The sequence below is a fragment of the Hyla sarda genome, chromosome 1 (genome assembly GCF_029499605.1).
Source record: "Hyla sarda isolate aHylSar1 chromosome 1, aHylSar1.hap1, whole genome shotgun sequence".
NCBI lineage: Eukaryota > Metazoa > Chordata > Amphibia > Anura > Hylidae > Hyla > Hyla sarda.
Genome location: NC_079189.1, coordinates 182,533,850 through 182,555,305, shown reverse-complemented (window position 1 = coordinate 182,555,305; position 21,456 = coordinate 182,533,850). Strand labels below are relative to the sequence as shown.

Sequence of the window (21,456 nt, the reverse complement as noted above, 5' to 3'; positions counted from 1 at the left end):
AGTTATGATTTTTTACAGAAGTACGACAAAAACAAACCTGTATAAGTAGGGTATCATTTTAATCGTATGGACCTACAGAATAAAGAGAAGGTGTCATTTTTACCGAAAAATGTACTGCGTAGAAACAGAAGCCCCCAAAATTTACAAAATGACGTTTTTTCTTCAATTTCGTCGCACAATGTTTTTTTTTTTTCCATTTCGCTGTAGATTTTTGGGTAAAATGACTGATGTCACTGCAAAGTAAAATTGGTGGCGCAAAAAATAAGCCATCATATGGATTTTTAGGCGCAAAATTGAAAGGGTTATGATTTTTAAAACGTGAAGAGGAAAAAACTAAAGTGCAAAAACAGAAAAACCCTTGGTCCTTAAGGGGTTAAACAAAGTCTTCAAACTACAAAAGTTCTCGAAAACTGAAGCCTGAATGAAACACGATAAAATGTTTTGGACACTTTCATATTATAAACTCAAACCTCAATTAGCACTTTAACCCCTTAATCACTTCAAATCAGCACTTTAACCCCTTAACCTCTTCAGGACGCAGGGCGTATGGATACGCCCTGCTTTCCGAGTCCTTAAGGACGCAGGGCGTATCCATACGCCCGTGGGAATTCCGGTCCCCAAGGCTAGCCGGTTGGGGACCGGAGCCGGATGCCTGCTGAAATCGTTCAGCAGGCATCCCGGCATATCGCCCAGGGGGGTCATTATGCCCCCCCATGTCGGCGAAGGCCGCAGATCGCTGGACAATTCAGTCCAGCGATCTGCGGCGATTCCAGGTCAATCGGGTCTCCAGTAACAGCCACAGCCAGCAGGGGTGAGGTGGCACTGGTGCCACCTCACGATCGCCCTGATTCGTCGGCCAGATTACCGGCCGACCAATCAGGGCGCCTGCTGCGGGTGTCATTCCCGCAACCCGCTCCGCCCCTCTTCCGGAGGACGTGAGCAAGTGCGGTAGGAAGACCCCGGGTGCTGGGGACCCCGATCCCCGGCGTCCCTGTAGGGATCGGGGCCCCAGGAGCGACGGCCGTGGCGAGGGACTGACCTGAAGCGGAGCAGCAGCAGGAGGTGAGTGACAGCCTCCTGCTGTTGCTTAGCAACAGCTCCCAGCATGCAAAAAGGGCATGCTGGGAGCTGAAGTTATGCAACAGCAGGAGGCAGACAACCACAACTCCCAGCATTCCCTTATGGGCATGCTGGGACTTATGGTTTTGCAACAGCTGGAGGCACATTTTTTCTATGGAAAAGTGTACCTTCAGCTGTTGTATAACTACAAACTCCCAGCTTGCACAAACAGCTAAAGTGCATGCTGGGAGTTGTAGTGGTGCATCTGCTGGTTGCATAACTACAACTCCCAGCATGCCCGTTGGCTGTCGGTGACTGCTGAGAGTTGTAGTTTTGCAACAGCTGAAGGCACACTGGTTGTGAAACACTGAGTTTCTTTTTACCTAACTCAGTGTTTGACGACCGGTGTGCCACCAGCTGTTGCAAACTACAACTCTCAGCAGTCACCGTACACCATGCACCGTACATGCTGGGAATTGTAGTTTTGCAACAGCTGGAGGCACACTGGTTGTGAAGCACTGAGTAAGGTCACAAACTCAGTGATACATAACCAGTGTGCCTACAGCTGTTGCTAAACTAAAACTCTCAGCATGTACAGTCTGTCAGCGCATGCTGGGAGTTGTAGTTTTGCAACAGCTGGATGTCCCCCGTCCCCCCTCCAATGTGAATGTACAGGGTACACTCACATGGGCGGAGGTTTACAGTAAGTATCCGGCTGCAAGTTCTAGCTGCGCAGCTCAAACTGCCAGCAAGAAACTACTGTGAACCCCCGCCCGTGTGACTGTACCCTAAAAACACTACACTAACAAAAAATAAAATAAAAAGTAAAAAAACACTACATATACACATACCTCTATACAGCCCCCCTCCCCTCCCCAATAAAAATGAAAAACGTCTGGTACGCCACTGTTTCCAAAACGGAGCCTCCAGCTGTTGCAAAACAACTACTCCCAGTATTGCCGGACAGCCATGATTGTCCAAGCATGCTGGGAGTTTTACAACAGCTGGAGGCATCCTGTTTGGGAATCACTGGCGTAGAATACCCCTATGTCCACCCCTATACAATCCCTAATTTAGGCCTCAAATGGGCATGGCGCTCTCACTTTGGAGCCCTGTCGTATTTCAAGGCAACAGTTTAGGGTCACATATGGGGCATTGCCGTACTCGGGAGAAATTGTGTTACAAATTTTGGGGGGTATTTTCTGCTTTTACCCTTTTTAGAAATGTAAAATTTTTGGGAAAACAAGCATTTTAGCAAAAGTCGTGAAACACCTGTGGGGTATAAAGGTTCACTTAACCACTTGTTACGTTCACCGAGGGGTCTAGTTTCCAAAATGGTATGCCATGTGTTTTTTTTTTTTTTGCTGTGCCGGCACCATAGGGGCTTCCTAAATGCGACATGCCCCCCGAGCAAAATTTGGTCTCAAAAAGCCAAATATGACTCCTTCTCTTCTGAGCATTGTAGTTCGCCCTTAGTGCACTTCAGGACAACTTATGGGGTACCTCCATACTCAGAAGAGATGGGGTTACAAATTTTGGGGGGTATTTTCTGCTATTAACCCTTGCAAAAATGTGAAATTTGGGGGGAAACACATTTTTGTGAATTTTTTTTATTTATTTTTTTACGTATGCAAAAGTCGTAAAACACCTGTGGGGTATTAAGGCTCACTTTATTTCTTGTTACGTTCCTCAAGGGGTCTAGTTTCCATAATGGTATGCCATGTGTTTTTTATTTTTTTTGCTGTTCTGGCACCATAGGGGCTTCCTAAATGCAACATGCCCCCCCAAAAACCATTTCAGAAAAACATACTCTCCAAAATCCCCTTGTCGCTCCTTCGCTTCTGAGCCCTCTATTGCGCCCGCCGAACACTTTACATAGACAATTATAAGATAGATATAAGTATAAATTTTCTCCTTTTAGCCCTTGTAAAAATTAAAAAATTGGGTCTACAAGAACATGAGAGTGTAAAAAATTAAGATTGTGAATTTTCTCCTTCACTTTGCTGCTATTCCTGTGAAACACCTAAAGGGTTAAAACGCTTACTGAATGTCATTTTGAATACTTTGGGGGGTGTAGTTTTTATAATGGGGTCATTTGTGGGGTATTTCTAATATGAAGACCCTTCAAATCCACTTCAAACCTGAACTGGTCCCTGAAAAAAAGCGAGTTTCAAAATTTTGTGAAAAATTTGAAAATTGCTGCTGAACTTTGAAGCCCTCTGGTGTCTTCCAAAAGTAAAAACACGTCAATTTTATGATGCAAACATAAAGTAGACATATTGGAAATGTGAATAAAAATAAAAACTATTTGGAATATCCATTTTCCTTACAAGCAGAGAGCTTCAAAGTTCGAAAAATGCAAAATTTTCACATTTTTCATCAAATTTTGGGATTTTTCTCCAAGAAAGGATGCAAGTTACCGCAAAATGTTACCACTATGTTAAAGTAGAATATGTCACAAAAAACAATCTTGGAATCAGAATGATAACTAAAAGCATTCCAGAGTTATTAATGTTTAAAGTGACAGTGGTTAAGGGGTTAAGGACTCAGCCCATTTTGGCCTTAAGGACGCCAAAAATTTAATTTTTACGTTATTTTTTCTTCCTCGCCTTAAAAAAATCATAACTCTTTTATATTTTCATCCACAGACTAGTAGGAGGGCTTGTTTTTTGCGCGACCAGTTGTCCGTTGTAATGCCATCACTAACTTTACTACAAAATATATGGCGCAACCAAAAAAATACTATTTGTGTGGGGAAATTAAAAAGAAAACTGCAATTTTGCTAATTTTGGAAGGTTTCGTTTTCACACCGTACAATTTACAGTAAAAGTGACATGTGCTCTTTGTTCTTTGGGTCAATATGATTAAAATGATACCCATGCCTGTGATAACATACTTTTCTATTACTGTTGTGCTTAAAACAGATCACAAACTTTTTAACCAAATTAGTACGTTTAAGATCCCCCTATTTTGACCTATAACTTTTTCAATTTTCCGTATAAGCGCCGGTATGAGGGTTAATTTTTTGCGCTGTGATCTGTACTTTTTATTGATATCATATTTGCTTATATAAAACTTTTAATACATTTTTTATAAATTTTTTTTGAATAAAATGTTATAAAAAAGCAGCTTGTTTGGACTTGTTTATCGTTCCCGCCATTCACCGTACCATATCATTAACATTTTAATTTAATAGTTCAGATATTTACGCACGCGGCGATACCAAATATGTATATAAAATATTTTTTTAACACTTTTTGGGGGTGAAATAGGGAAAATGGGGCAATTTACGTTTTTATTGGGGGAGGGGGTTTTTCACATTTTTTTTTACTTTATTTTTTCACTTTTTTACTTTTATTTTTACACTTTAATAGTCCCCATAGGGGACTATTTAAAGCAATCATTCGATTGCTAATCCTGTTCAGTGCTATGTATAGGACATAGCATTGATCAGGGTTATCGGTCATCTTCTGCTCTGGTCTGCGGGAAGGCAGATCAGAGCAGAAGACTCCCGGAAGGCAGCGGAGGCAGGTGAGGGGACCTCCGGCTGCCGTGCTGGATGATCGGATCGCAGCAGCGCTGCGGGTGATCCGATCATCCAATTAAGTGACCGCGATCCTGCAGATGTCGTGATCGGTATTGATCACGGCATCTGAGGGGTTAATGGCGGACATCCGCGGGATTGCGGGTGTCTGCAATTACCGGCGGGTCTCTGGCTGCGATCAACAGCCGGGACCTGCCGCGCATGATCCGGGCATCGCTCCGATGCCCGCGGTTATGCTTAGGACGTAAATATACGTACTGGTGCGTTAAGTACCACCTAACCAGGATGTACATTTACATCCTGCATCGTTAGGGGGTTAAAGAGGTATTCCAGGAATTTTTTTTATTTGACTATGCTACAGGGGCTTTAAAGTTAGTGTAGTTCATAATATAGTGTCTGTATCTGTGTGTGACGGTTTTCTCACAATTCTTCTCTGATTTTAACCCCAATATTTATTTTTAACAGCATACAAAATGACTGTCATCTCGGATTCTTCCCAGCTTGCAATGCGACAGAGACCTGACCTCACTAGTCAGCAGATGACAGGGAGCCTGTCTGCTTCAATGGGTGGAGGGATCGCTTGGTGGGAGAGGGATCAATCTGCAACTAATGCAACAGCTGTAGGCACCCTGATTAAAAACCACATGTGGTGTCCCGGTACAGAACATAGTTCTGTACAGTCCTTAAGTCCCCTCAGGAAGAGTCCCTAAGGTCCACAGGGCTCTTTTGCAGGGTTACCCCTAGGTTATATGGTGTTTAATGCATTGTATATTCACTATGTACATTTATTGTGTTCTACTGAGAATGTCATTATGTATAAAGTTGTACAGGTTGTATAAAATGTATAGGACCTTCTTTGGTCATGTGACCTGCAGTCACATGATATACCCAGAGTTCCAAGGGCACATGTACCCGGCCAACTAGCTACCAATGGGCTTTAGTCCAGCCCCCTAGTATATAAGGGGCTGTAGTCTCTAGTCTCACTCTCTTGTTCCTGCACTCTCTTAGTTCCTGGCAATCAAGGAAAGCACTAAGTCCTGTACTATCCAAGTTCCTCTCAGCTAGATCAAAGCCTAAAGACCAGCAGCCACTTCTGAACTGTAAGTCAAAACTACTTCTACAAATCAAGTGACTACTACCCAGCTAAAGTAAAACTAGTAGCACAGTGGCCTGCTGCATTATCACAATAACTACAAGTCCAATCAAGCCTGAGAGATTCCCTGTGTCCCGGTTACCTCTGTGGAAACTGCCTAATTGTAAAGACTGTTATCCACCTATTCTAAGTAAAAGTTCATGTTGCTTCAAATCCTTGCTGTGGACCTTCATTCATTGCATGCTTTTTTTGGACTGGTTGTCAGCGGTGCCCTATACCAAAACAACCACATCCTGGCGTCACGAACACTAGGGGTTAACAACATCTTGCCCCCTGGGATAATTCCATCAGATCCCACAACCTACACTGCAACACCCTGTGGTCACCACACAAAAGTCTTTTGATGGATGCAGCTCATTTATGTTTCAATAGGTGGGGTGGCTGATGTGTGGGAGGGAGGAAAATGGAAATGTGGGATTTGTAGTAAAAAAAAGAAAAGTCAAACAGGAAATACAACTTCACAAAAAGCTAGCTACAGTGTTATGGTAATCCCATGACATAGCCATTTAGCCCCAAGACAAGCACAGATCCTTCCTAAGCATGTCCATTACTGTCTGCCAGGTACGTACTAAAATCACCTTATGGTGGAAAACCTCTTTAATTAAATGATTTAATGGCTATGGACATCTATGATGTTTTTGTAAGAATTTCTTCACATTCGTGTCACTTCTACAGCACTCTTCATATCCAAGCTAACCTACGAATCCCCCACATTCACAATCCTGTTCACAAGCTGTGTAGCTTTTTATTTATGTAGATAAGTGTTTATATATCTATAGCCTATTAAAATGTTAAATTATGATTATTTATGAAATTTACAAGTCACTTTTCATAAATTATAAAACATCTTTAAACAAAGTCTGCAAACTACAAGGCTCTTATAACAGCGATCAGATAAGTGCTAAACATTTTTACATGAGGTGCATTACAGACAGAGCTGTAGCTAGATCTTTTTGCTCCTGAGGCGAGAACAGAAAATTGTGCCCCCACCCCAATATCCCATCTACCCGCCTTCCCAGGATTCCTTACCCCATGTCCTCACATGTGGACCTGTGATTTTAGATGCCCTGGAGCCTGGACCGCACTAAGTGGAGTCTAATGAAACGATTTGCACGGTCAAGTCACAGCAATATTCACATTCGTTGCAAATTGAATTTTTCCTGAAATTCGGAACGAATTCTGATTCGTCAGATTCGATTCACTCATCCCTACTTATAGCACTAAACAATACCAATATATCAAAACAAGTTACCAAAATCTATGGAAGGATCCAACTTGACAGTTATTATCTTTACACCTTTACACATTCTTCTTATTAGAACAACTGGCTGCCAACTGTAAAAACTGGATTATACTCAGGACAAAAGCATATCCACCCTGTCCTGGACAGATGATCAGTATTACACATCACTGGAAAGCTGACCTGCAGCAAACCAGAGGACTCAGCCTACCAAGCTCATATCTCATAGACCTCACTGTATGAATTTCTTTATGATCTTTAAAGGAGTATTCCTGCTCCGTTCTGCCTGGGCTGCAAAATAAATGAAAATGAACCATCACTCACCTCCCTGGGTTCCCGCGGAGCGCCACTACAGCTGATCGGTCCTCCGGTGCATCTCTTTCATACTTCCGGGTGTAACGAAGCATCACATAGCGCTCAGCCTATCGCCGGCCGAGGCTGAACATCGCGGCGGCCGGCGATAGGCTAAGCGCCATGTGACGCTTCGTTACACCCGGAAGTATGAAGAGGATGGACCGGAGGACCGATCAGCTGTAGTGGCGCTCCGCGGGAACCCAGGGAGGTGAGTGAGGGTTCATTTTCATTTATTTTGCAGCCCGGGCAGAATGGAGCAGGAATACTCTGCACTAGAGTACTCCTTTAACTTCAGAAACCTTAGATTGTGAGCTCTGTTATACTAGACAGGGCCATCTGTGTATATGCCTATGTGCAATTGACATACACTATTATTTGTTATATACAGGACTTTTGGCACAAGGTATTGTTCAGCACAGAGAGCAACGTTACCATATTTTATATTTGTGGTGCTCATGAGTCTTTTTTAGTGTTTTTAAATGGCTTGTTCCCTTGCATTTATTGTTTAATACATTTTTTATATTCATTTCATTGTCATTTTTGGGTGTGCTTCTCGATAGTGGTTGTAGGTTGTACTTTTACAGCACAGAGATAGCACCCTCATTGTACTTCATTGTAGACCCCACATACCTACTAGTTTTGCAAAGACGGCAATACTGACAGCCACACTAACACGCTAAGAATACCCCTTTATTTATAATTGTTACACAGCCCAAATAGATGAGTACATAATTAAATACTATAAAAGGACTTTCCTGTTTAAAATGTGATTTTACATACATAGGGGGAAATTAATAATTCCTTGTGTTAATGCAGAATAGCAAAATTGCACAAATTTATTGCGCATGCCCCATCTTGTGTAAAGAAATCTGGCACTCTGTGCTGTACCAGGGAATGATAGCTTGCACCCATAGTATGCATAACATTTCAACTTAGCCTTTTTACATAGTTATGTTTTTTTGGGTAAGGCATGCCTGTGTTTAAAGGAATCTTTCTGGGTTATCTCTGGAATTTCTAAGTTTATGGCTACAATTAGGAGACACACCAGCTGTTTCACACCATAGGTTGTTATCACCTAGTATAGCATGACATGAGAAGGGATATGAGAAATGTCCTTTACAGCAAAAGGAATTTAATAATAAATGAAATATTTGGGAAATGTCGTAACAATCAGTGAAATACAACCAAGTATAAGCCTGCCGGATTCTCCTATCTAAGGAAATCACCCTCTAGATAGCTGTCATCCTGGTTTCCAAACTGACCCCAGTTCTATCCTTGTGAAATCTGCCCAGGAGACTCTCTAGACGCATTAGATCAGTGATTCCCAACCGCGGTGCCGCGGCACACGTGTGTGCCGTTCGCCAGTGGCCGTGGTGCCGCGGGATTTTGCTGTGATGTTTTCTTTTTTTTAAATATCCCGCCCCGGCCTGCGCGCTTATGACTGGCGGCGCAGGGGGGAAGGGAAGCGAAGCCTGCGTGCGCAATGCGCACACAGCGTCCCCCTCCCCACTGCGTCCACTGCGTCCCCTGCGTCCCCCTCCCCATTGCGTCCCCTGCGTCCCCCTTCTACCTTGCGGTGCTGTGGGCCGAAAATGGGTCCCTGGGGCGGAACGATCTTCACCTGCGCCGGACTCCCGTGCCTGGCGTGGACCTGCAAAGCTGCGCGGACCGGCTTGCTTAAGGTACTGTACCCTTTCCACCCCTCTGTTACCCCTTCTCAACCCTGTCCAACCCCCCCCCCCCCCGCCATCACCCGGGTCCACCGTATACCCCCCCTGTCACCCATGTCCACCCCCCCCTGTCACCCATGTCCACCCCCCTCTGTCACCCATGTCCATCCCCCCTGTCACCCATGTCCACCCCCCTGTCACCTATATCCACCCCCCCTGTCACCCATGTCCACGCCCCCTGTCACCCATGTCCACCCCCCCCTGTCATCCATGTCCACCCCCCCTGTCACCCATGTTCACACCCGCCCTGTCACCCATGTTCACACCCCCCCTGTCACCCATGTTCACACCCCCCCTGTCACCCATGTCCACCCCCCCTGTCACCCATATCCACCCCCCCCTGTCACCCATATCCACCCCCCCCTGTCACCCATGTCCACGCCCCCTGTCACCCATGTCCACCCCCCCCCCTGTCACCCATGTCCACCCCCCCTGTCACCCATGTTCACACCCGCCCTGTCACCCATGTTCACACCCCCCTGTCACCCATGTCCAACCCCCCCTGTCACCCATGTCCACCCCCCCTGTCACCCATGTCCACCCCCCCTGTCACCCATGTCCACCCCCCCTATCACCCATGTCCACCCCCCGTCACCCATGTTCACACCCCCCCTGTCACCCATGTCCACACCCCCGTCACCCAGTCCGCCCCCCCCCTCCTGTCACCCATGTTCACCCTCCTGTCATCCCTTTCACTCCCGTTCACCCCCTCCTGTCACCCATGTTCACCCCCTCCTGTCACCCATGTTCACCCCCTCCTGTCACCCATGTTCACCCCCTCCTGTCATCCCTTTCACTCCCATCCACCCTCCTGTCACCCATGTTCACCCTCCTGTCACCCATGTTCACCACCCTCCTGTCACCCCTGTTCACACCCATGTTCACCCTCCTGTCATCCCTTTCACTCCCGTCCACCCCTTCTTGTCACCCATGTTCACCCCCTCCTGTCACCCATGTTCACCCCCTCCTGTCATCCCTTTCACTCCCGTCCACCCTCCTGTCACCCATGTTCACCCTCATCCACCCTCCTGTCACCCCTGTCCACCACCCTCCTGTCACCCCTGTCCACCACCCTCCTGTCACCCCTGTCCACCCTCCTGTCATCCCTTTCACTCCCGTTCACCCCCCATCACCCATGTCCACCCCCGTCCACCCTCCTGTCATCCCTGTCACCCCCGTCCACCCTTCTGTAATCCCTCTGTCATCCATGTTCACCCTCCTGTCGACCCATGTCCACTCCTCTACACCTCTCTGTCCACTCTTCTACACCCCTGTCACCCATGTACGCTCCTCTATACCCCTCTGTCCACTCCTCTAAACCCCTCTGTCCACTCCTCTACACCCCTTTGTCACCCATGTACGCTCCTCTACACCCCTCTGTCTGCTCCTCTACACCCCTGTCATCCATGTACGCTCCTCTACACCCCTCTGTTCGCTCCTCTAAACCTCTCTGTCCACTCCTCTACACCCCTGTCACCCATGTACGCTCCTCTACACCCCTGTCACCCATGTACTCTCCTCTACACCCGTCACCCATGTACGCTCCTCTACACCCCTGTCACCCATGTACGCTCCTCTACACCCCTTTCACCCATGTACGCTCCTCTACACCCCTGTCACCCATGTACGCTCCTCTACACCCATCACCCATGTACGCTCCTCTACACCCGTCACCCATGTACGCTCCTCTACACCCGTCACCCATGTACGCTCCTCTAAACCCGTCACCCATGTACGCTCCTCTACACCCGTCACCCATGTACGCTCCTCTACACCCCTGTCACCCATGTACGCTCCTCTACACCCGTCACCCATGTACGCTCCTCTACACCCGTCACCCATGTACACTCCTCTACACCCCTGTCCACTCCTCTACACCCGTCACCCATGTCTGCTTCTCTACACCCCTGTCACCCATGTACACTCCTCTACACCCCTCTCTCCACTCCTCTACACCCCTGTCACCCATGTACACTCCTCTACACCCCTCTGTACACTCCTCTACACCCCTGTCACCCATGTACGCTCCTCTACACCCCTCTGTACACTCCTCTACATCCCTGTCACCCATGTACACTCCTCTACACACCTCTGTACGCTCCTCTACACACCTCTCGCCACTCCTCTACACCCCTCTCTCCACTCCTCTACACCCCTCTGTACACTCCTCTACACCCCTCTGTCACCCATGTACACTCCTCTACACCCCTGTCACCCATGTACACTCCTCTACACCCCTCTGTACACTCCTCTACACCACTGTCACCCATGTACGCTCCTCTACACCCCTCTGTACACTCCTCTACACCCCTGTCACCCATGTACGCTCCTCTACACCCCTCTCTCCACTCCTCTACACCCCTCTGTACACTCCTGTAGAACCCCTGTCACCCATGTACACTCCTCTACACCCCTCTGTCACCCATGTACACTCCTCTACACCCCTGTCACCCATGTACACTCCTCTACACCCCTCTGTACACTCCTCTACACCACTGTCACCCATGTACGCTCCTCTACACCCCTCTGTACACTCCTCTACACCCCTGTCACCCATGTATGCTCCTCTGCACCCCTGTCTGCTCCTCTACACCTCTCTGTCCACTCCTCTACATCCCTCTGTCCACTACTCTACACCCCTGTCACCCATGTCTGCTTCTCTACACCCCTGTCACCCATGTACACTCCTCTACACCCCTCTGTACACTCCTCTACACCCCCCTGTCCACTCCTCTGTCACCCATGTACTCTCTTCTACACCCCTCTGTCCACTCCTCTACACCCCTGTCACCCATGTCTGCTTCTCTACACCCCTGTCACCCATGTACGCTCCTCTGCACCCCTCTGTCTGCTCCTCTACACCTCTCTGTCCACTCCTCTACATCCCTCTGTCCACTACTCTACACCCCCCTGTCCACTCCTCTGTCACCCATGTACTCTCCTCTACACCCCTCTGTACACTCCTCTACACCCCTGTCACCCATGTCTGCTTCTCTACACCCCTGTCACCCATGTACGCTCCTCTGCACCCCTCTGTCTGCTCCTCTACACCTCTCTGTCCACTCCTCTACACCGTCATCCATGTACGCTCCTCTACACCCCTCTCTCCACTCCTCTACACCCCTCTGTACACTCCTCTACACCCCTCTGTACACTCCTACACCCCTGTCACCCATGTACACTCCTCTGCACCCCTCTGTCTGCTCCTCTACACCCCTCTCTCCACTCCTCTACACCCCTGTCACCCATGTATGCTCCTCTACACCCCTCTGTACACTCCTCTACACCCCCCTGTACACTCCTCTACACCTCTGTCACCCATGTACGCTCCTCTACACCCCTCTGTACACTCCTCTACACCTCTGTCACCCATGTACACTCCTCTACACCTCTCTGTCCACTCCTCTACACCGTCACCCATGTACGCTCCTCTACACCCCTCTGTCCACTCCTCTACACCCCTCTATCACCCATGTACGCTCCTCTACACCCCTCTGTCACCCATGTACACTCCTCTACACCCCTGTCACCCATGTATGCTCCTCTACACCCCTCTGTCCACTCCTCTACACCTCTCTGTCCACTCCTCTACACCCCTTTCACCCATGTACGCTCCTCTACACTCCTCTGTCCACTCCTCTACACCTCTGTCACCCATGTACGCTCCTGTACACCCCTCTGTACGCTCCTCTAAACCCCTTTGTCACCCATGTCCACCCCTCTACATCCCTCTGTCACCCATGTACACTCCTCTACACCCCTCTGTCACCCATGTACACTCCTCTACACCCCTGTCACCCATGTATGCTCCTCTACACCCCTCTGTCCACTCCTCTACACCTCTCTGTCCACTCCTCTACACCCCTTTCACCCATGTACGCTCCTCTACACTCCTCTGTCCACTCCTCTACACCTTTGTCACCCATGTACGCTCCTGTACACCCCTCTGTACGCTCCTCTAAACCCCTTTGTCACCCATGTCCACCCCTCTACATCCCTCTGTCACCCATGTACACTCTTCTACACCCCTCTGTCACCCATTTAAAAAAAAGTTCAGCGCCTAATAGATTTGTTTTGCAGGTTTAACGGTGAAGAATTGTGTGTGTGGAAGAAATCGTGATGATGGCCCGGACCAGATGGAGAAGAGAAGACAACATTGCAAATTAGAGAAGACATCATTGGTGAGTTGCTGTATAAAGCAGCACTTTAAACTACATACCCACTGATAAATAGATATAGTGCATTCCTTTTTTTACCATTTACCCCCCCTTTTTTTTTTTTTTTTTGCTCGTCAACCTCTGTAGCGGTGCCCCGCGGAATTTTTTTTTTTTCGAGGTGTGCCCCGACCCGAAGAAGGTTGGGAAACACTGCATTAGATGATGAATCTTTGACAATTACAGTGTTCACCTCTTACCCATACTTATGTCTAACATCCTTAAATGACATTTTATGCATCTCGGGGACCCATACCTATCTCTAAAATTCATGTTAAAGTGGCTGCTGTGAATGGAAAGGTGGCTTCACTTGGAAGCACAGCTCTCTTCACTTACTCCTATGGAAGTTTTGAAAACAGCTAAGAATGCATGCTTGAGATAGGGGCATGTCCCTGGGGTGGAACCTGCACCTATCAGATATTTATGGCATATCCTCTGGTCAGCCAATGTTTATCTGATGTGTAGAGACATCTGTGTCTCTATTAGTGATGAGCGGCATAGGCCATATTCGAATTCATGATATTTCGCAAATATATGGACGAATATTCATCATATATTCGCAAAATTTGCATATTCGTTATATTCAGGGTTTTTTTTTTGCACATTGGCTGTCCGTGCATGCTGGGAGTTGTAGTTTTGCAACATCTGGAGGTCCGCAGGTTGGAGACCACTGCACTAGCCCATTAGTTCCCTATACCATTAAAGAAGGGAGGGCTCAATATTCGCGAATATGCGCATATGTGAAGAGCGGAGAGGGATGATCAGTGATCACTGTGATGTGTAAAACATGAAAAGCAGAAGTCTTGAAAAAAGCTGCACTCACCCACTGAGAAGTATTTGCCAAATGATGCTTTATTCCAAGTGTCCATACAGCAGACGGCAAGTCAATAGCTGGAGGTGTGGGGAGCGAGAGCCAAAGCTCTCAGGTGCGGGGGGTGTACCACTAGACATCACTGTGATGTGTACTGCGAACAAAGGGAAGAAAAAAAAGCGAATATTCGTAATTGCGAATATATAGTGCTATATTCGCAATATTCACGAATTCATGAATATGCGATATTCGCAATTAAAATTAGAATTTTGAATATTCGTGAGCAACACTAGTCTCTATTAGTTACAACAGAGTGAATAATAGTGTTGCTCACGAATATTCGCAATTCGAATATTCGTCGCAAATATTCCATATTCGCAAATTCACGAATATTACGAATTTTGCGATTAAAATTCGCTATTACGAATATTCATCTTTTTTTCAAACTGTTATATAAACTGAGCACATTGTAGGGATCTCCTTCGACCGATAAACGCAATGCTTGTATCATTTCATTAAAGACCCAGGGATGAGACCGTGAGGCGAAAGGTTTATGCATGCAAATGGAAATTCCGCCCTACTTATGCCTGGGAGCCAATGAGAGTTCTGCAAGCGCAGTTGTCAGAGCTTAGCAACGTCCCTAGCAACGTCCCTTGCATGATGTTATAGTGCGCATGCGCAGACGAGCGAAATTCCACTATTAATTTTGCATTCGCAATAGTGAAATTTCGCAATAAAAAAAACATTACGAATATAACCAATATTCGAATTTCACGAATATGGGACGAATATTCGTCCTCATATTCACGAAATATCGCGAATTCGAATATGGCATATAACAGTGGAATGCAAAAAATACATATATAACAAAAAATAAATAACAATATGGTTCACAAAAACTGTATTTGTGGGCTAATTTTATACAAAATCAAACTACTACAATGAATTGTATAGTTACTGGGATATTTTGACATTTTTGTTGGGCTCCTGTGCTGAAAACTCCACCGATGCCTTTTGTCCTCAGCAAACAGATAGACTGTACTGTGGTTCTCATACAGAGGGGCTTCAGTCTCACCTCCCTATACAGCAGGAAGGGGAGCATGGTCCCCTGACACCTCAGTCATTCAGCACAGGGAGGAGAGGACTGGAGAGAGGAGGTATTAACACTAGTTATTGGCTGCATAGATGACATCTATCAGAAGTTCCTAAAACTTTCTGCCCTCTCAAAGTCTCAACTGGGACTTTTCCTTCCCCTCTGGCATTGTACTGTATTGAGTTCAGTCTGCAGGCTGTATGGGATAGATGAAGGGGTCCTGATGGGGGTTAGCCTGGGGGGGGATCTCTCCACCATAGGTTACTGGACTGGGATGGGCAGAAAGAATGGGACATGCTGCATATGTGACTGCTTTGGGGGCACTGCCAAAAACTCCCAGATGCTCTGAGTTCATTCCTCTCTAGAACTGTGCAGCTGGGAAGTGCAAGGGAAGCGAACTCCTTCCACTGCTATGTGTCTGAGGAGAAAGGCGTCCATGTGGAGCTGCTGGGCTGTGGAAGTGTCAGAAGTGCAGGGAGCTGGCTGAGTGACTCACCTAAAACTGGGCTGGGGGTGGGGTGAGAAGACCTCCAGATGGACAGCAGCACTCTGACCACAGGACAGCACATGGCTGTATGCTGGACTGACCGCTGATGTAGTCCTGGATGGGACAGGGGGGCTGCACTACAATGCTGGGGGCACTGGCTGCCTTCTCTATGATGAGCATCATGACCTATGGATACCTGTCCTGGGATAAAGGAAATTCAAGCCTAGAAGAAAGGGAGCCTGGAAATGTGGAGGAGCAGATTGGACGCCAGCCTCATATCATATTCATTCTGGCTGATGATCAAGGGTATAGAGACATTGGGTACCATGGCTCTGAGATCAGGACCCCAACACTAGACAAACTAGCATCTGAAGGAGTCAAACTAGAGAACTACTATGTGCAGCCCATCTGCTCACCATCTAGGAGTCAGTTCATCACTGGGAGGTAAGTACTGAAAACTGGGACAACCCCTAGCAGCCCTGCAAACTTCCCAGCCTCCTGTCCCTTCTAATACATCGGACAACTGTTGATATCCACTTCTTTGGGACTATAAATCTCAGCATACCTATGTATCCTTTAATAGGCTGGACATGCTGGTATTTGTAGTTTTACAGCAGGCACACACAGAGCCACAGGTTGGTTACACAATCTTCCTCTCATATTGGTATGGCCAAGCTTTAATAACAACTGGGAGATGCCTTAGCAATAATAACCACATGTTTACAAAATAGTTTACTTTGTTGTTTGATTTGTGGGACACTTTGTTACATTGAAATGATCCTCTTCATTCTAACACCAATACAAGAGAATGAAGCTGCCTGCCAAAATGGGATAGGGAACAGTCAAGTCTGACCTTTTTCAGTAGATGTTAGATATCCTTGTATTGCTTCTATTTGCCACTTATTTAAGAAATGTTTAATGTAATACAGGAATACCTTGCATGCAAAGTGTTATTTTGTAAAAAAAAAAAAAAAAAAAAAAAGACATATATATATATATATATATATATATATATATATATATATATATTATTATTATTATTATGATTTTTTTTTAATGGGCTCAAACTTTTGATAAACACTAAATAGGGACAATTGGGAAATAAGAGAAGGTCCTATATGTTGGGGGAGGGGTCCGTTATGTAGTAATATGGAAATGATGTCACAGTGATCAGGTTTTGCTGCTTTAGAAGTATAGAAGTATTCTTTTAGAATGGTGGTCTTTAAACTGTGGACCTCCAGCTGTTAAAAAAAAAACTAGTTTTGCAACAGCTGAAGAGCCACAGTTTGGAGACCACTGTTTCAACATGTACAATTGGTCTGTTCTGGATTGGGCTAGAGTTATGGTACTAAATGTGGCACACATGGTTCTCAACCTTTTTCGCAACTGTATCCCCAAAGGGTGAAAGTATGTCCGCGGGTACCCCTCGCACATAAATTCACGCAGAACTTGCGCGTGAGGATTACCCGCGGACAAAAAAAGTAATAAAATTACTTATTTTCATAATGGCGTGTTCTTACCTTTATACTAATGCAATACTTAACCCCCTTGTGCCATTATTCCTCCCCTCCCTCTGATCCCCTGTTGCCAATATTCCCCCTCTATCTTAATCCCCTTGTGCTATTATTATCCGATATGGCAAAAGGGGATCATAGGGAGGGGGAATAATGGCACAAGGGGATAAACATGAAGTGAGGAATAATAGCACAAGGGAATTATGATGGAGGGGGGGGGTAGGTATAATGGCAAAAGGGGATCAGAGGGAGGGGGGAATTATGACACAGGGGGATTAAGATGGAGGGGTGGTAACGATTATCCCACCACCCTCCATTTTAATCCCCTGTGCCATTATTCCCCTCTCCAACTTTTTTCCCTTGCACCATTATCCCTCCCCCCTCCATCTTAATGCCCTTGTGCCATTATTTCTCTAACCCCATCCCCACCTCCGATCCTCTCCTGGGCTTATATATATATATATATATATATATATATATATATATATATATATATATATTATATATAGGCATACATACAATAACATTCCTCCCTCCCTCCCTCCCTTAGTGTTTACTTTTTTTTTTTTTTTTTTTTACTTTACCCGGCCTGTTCGAGTATACAGCGCTCCCAGAGTCCCTTTTGGCGGGGCCGCACAGAAGGGTGACATCCTCCTGCGCTGTGCAACACCTCCGCGCAACGTCAGGGGACATCACACATCTGCCTGGCAACCACGCAGCTCCCATAAACTAGCCGTGGTCAGAGCTGTGGCCGCAGTACTTTACAGAGAGCTGCCGTGGCCATTCCCCGCTCTGCGCTGACAAATAGCCGGTATTTGTCAGCGCATTGCTTATTGCTGCACAACTGGTGGTATACCCCTAGGGGTACGTGTACCAACGGTTGAGAACCCCTGATTTGGAGCACACATACCCAACATGAAAAATAAAGTCAGCCCAGATATATATATATATATATATATATATATAAAATTATTTTTTTTACTTTTTAATAAATGAGCCTACTTGTCTCTCTTGACAGTATTGTACTCTCCTCGGTTCACCAGAAAAGTAGCAAAAAAAAAAAAAAAAAAGTTCAAATGGAAGTGCTGGTGTAAAATCAACAATACTTGTGCCAGTATGTCAGGGACCACCCCAATAGACATGGCTGCCACATTTTTTACCTGTGGCAGCCATGTCTATTGCTAGGGAATCACCAAATGCAGAATATTCATTACAGAGCTTAAAGGACTCCCTAATCAGGGCCAGCACAAGACATTGAGTGAAATAAACTTCATTGATCTGTGTGCTCTGCAATCTATTGATAAAGCCTGGTCCAGCCAGGCTCTCACAATAACAGAGCCATGGATAGCAGAGGAAGAGAGATAAGGCTAGCTCTACAGTGGATCGCCCTCCTGCAATCATTCGCCACCCCACTAAACAATCCACCCCACTAAAACACCAGAGATGGTTTAAAGATCCCTTTTGAAGCCACTGTCAGCTTTGACAGCGGCAATCTAAGGGGTTAATAGCCAGCTATGTCGATCGCCGAATGCCAGCTATTAGCGGAGGCCCCCAGCTACTGAAAAAACAGCTAGGGGTCACCGGGTATGGAGCGGGCTCGAGTCAGGAGCCCACTCCATATACCCTGAGCGGCACCATGATGGGCTAGGTCAATTTGCTGCCCCAGTGAAGGTGCCATCTGGGTCCAATGGACCCAGTGGGACCCATTGTAGGGCCAGTCCTGTCCCTAATGATTAAATAGGTTTCTCCACCTAAAGATGTGATGGCATATCCAACTGTGGAAACCAATACACATATTTTAGTCAATATTTTTGTCCTCATGTTGGTCCCTATTTTAGTGAGTATTGTTGCCAAACCCAGGAGTGGAACTGAAAGAGGGAGAAACTATAATATAAATATTTGTACCTTTTTCTGTGTTTTAGGCCAAATCCTGGTTTTGGTAAGATACTAATCAAAATGAATTCGGGTAGAAAAACAGACATGGTGCACATCTACAATCTTGTATAATGATCTGATTGCTTCTCAGCATAATATCAAAAACTAACAGGTTGTTAGTATACATTTTTGATCAAAAAGTACAAGCCCACTCGCCACGTCAAGGCCACCTATTTAGAGTGGGTACCTAATGTCCCTAGCATAAAATGGCGTAGCACTGGGCGGCGACTACCACCGCCGCGACACCAGTGCCCACGGGGGGGAAAATTAATCAAAATGAGATCCAAATACTGACCAAAATACTATGTGAGAACCCAACATAAGGGTGCTGCAAAATTAACGGGTGGATTGATGTGCCTATGGCTATGTTTACACGGCGCAACGTCCCCCCAGAAAATTTCCGGCCGGACATTCCTCGGACAGCGGGCACTGGCAGAACATACCATTGCTAGGACTGCTCGAAAATGCGCTGTCTCCATAGTAGGCAATGCATTTCCAAGTGTTGTATTCTTTCTGCGGATACCAAAATCAGGATTTACACAGCAGAAACATCTGTGCACAGTGCAGCAGAATTCCAATGAAATCAATGGGACTCTGATGCAGCGGATTTTCAAAGAGAAATGTTCCTGCAGAATTTTGCCATGTGAACATGGCCTCACTGTGCATTCTGTTCTTGGGGTTGCCAGCGGTCCTAGAGGTCAGACCCCAAGAGAAGGTAGATGGGAATATCTACAGTCAGTTTCCACTAGCTTCCTCTGTAAATAAATTGAGTTTTGTCTACTGTAATTCTAACCATTTGAGAGAAGCACTTTATTACCCCTTCTAATTAAAAGCTATTTTATATGGTTATTTTTTGCGTATTGGTCTGTGGCAGAACTTTGCCAGCATATTAGTTTTTTCTTCTTTTTTTTTCCTTCCAGAGAATAAGGTTTTCAGAGCAAAGCTAGACTCTGATTCACCACTAGATCCCTGCACTTCTGAAAAGGAAACGCTTGCTGCTCAGTATGGTACATGATGAGCTCATTAGCTTTTAGGTAACCGAGTGCAATAAATTACATCTAGTGTCTAGCAATCTGCAGAAATGTCTAGGAGCCAAGGAAGGGCTGACATGAAGTATACACATTTTAGAATCTTGAAGAAGTTTTCCACTGTAACTCAGCTACAAGTACAAAGCATATTCTTGTGTTTTTGTGGTAATACACTAATATAAATACATTATCCATAACTGTTAACATCATAGGAGACCTCTAGTTCAGCTTTTTTTAAATGCAGTGGCTCAAAAAAAAAAAAAAAAAAGTCTTGCATGGTGATATTTGATCCAGATGGCAATACAAGGCACTCTTTAAAGAGCATTAATAAAAGTGAAGGACTGCAGCACAAAATATAGGGGTTTACATAGAAGTGGGCCATATAGCAAAGGTAAAAGTGTCACTTTTCAGCAGAAGACAGAAGAGCCTTTGGCTTGTTTCCCCCTGCATGCCCTTTGCCAATACACTACATCAGGCATAGGCAACCTTCAACACTGCATATGTTTTGGACTACAACTCTAATGATGCTGGGAGATGTAGTCCAAAACGTCTGCAGTGCCGAAGGTTGTCTATGCCTGCTCTACATCTTGCTTTGAAACTATGCAAAGGGGAATCCTGCACAGGTTATTTTGCCAGCCAGTAGCAAAAATGATGGAACCAACAAAGGCCACCCTTGTCTTCATGCCCCCCTTAAAGCTGCATGGTCTGCCTTCATGTCATGTTTTCACATGCATGCTTCTTATGTATGCAAGGAAACGTGTGGGTTTGCTAACCAAAAATCTGCCATAAGTAACTAGTTTGTTTTACAAAGGAATGCTACAATATTAACGTAGGGGACAGATACATTGACAAATAGATGCCATTGTGAATGATGAATAATCACCTTCTGATTATCATTATTAGGACTTGTTCTTCTATACTTGATAGCAGACAGATACAGTATATCAGTGTTTTCCAAACAGTGTGCCTCCAGCTGATGCTAAACTACAACTCCTAGCATGCAGTTTTGCAACAAATGGAGGAACTAGATATTGTTCATAGTACCATGGGAGTATGTGTAAGTTTTAGCATTAAGACCCAAGAACCTTAACCCCTTAAGGACGAAGCACATTGTGACCTTAACCCCTTAACGATGCAGGACGTAAATGTACGTCCTGGTGAGGTGGTACTTAACACACAAGGATGTACATTTACGTCCTATGCATAACCGCGAGCATCGGAGCGATGCTCGGGTCATGTGCGGCAGGTCCCAGCTGCACAGAGCAGCCAGGGACTTGCCGGTAATGGCGGACAT

General features: G+C 45.8%; 1 protein-coding gene across 2 annotated transcripts in view; it reads left to right on the top strand.

The window, feature by feature from the left end:
- Positions 1–15,414: 15,414 nt before the first annotated feature.
- ARSJ (arylsulfatase family member J) overlaps positions 15,415–21,456 on the top strand; it is a 139,448-nt gene continuing 133,406 nt past the window's right edge. Inside the window, exon 1 of one of the 2 annotated variants that reach the window (XM_056565428.1) lies at positions 15,415–16,129. In XM_056565428.1, the coding sequence (XP_056421403.1) occupies positions 15,804–16,129 (326 nt within the window). In that variant the 5' untranslated portion in view covers positions 15,415–15,803. Of the gene's footprint in view, positions 16,130–20,087; positions 20,169–21,456 lie in introns of those variants that run through there. The other variant, XM_056565434.1, reaches the window with a different exon arrangement.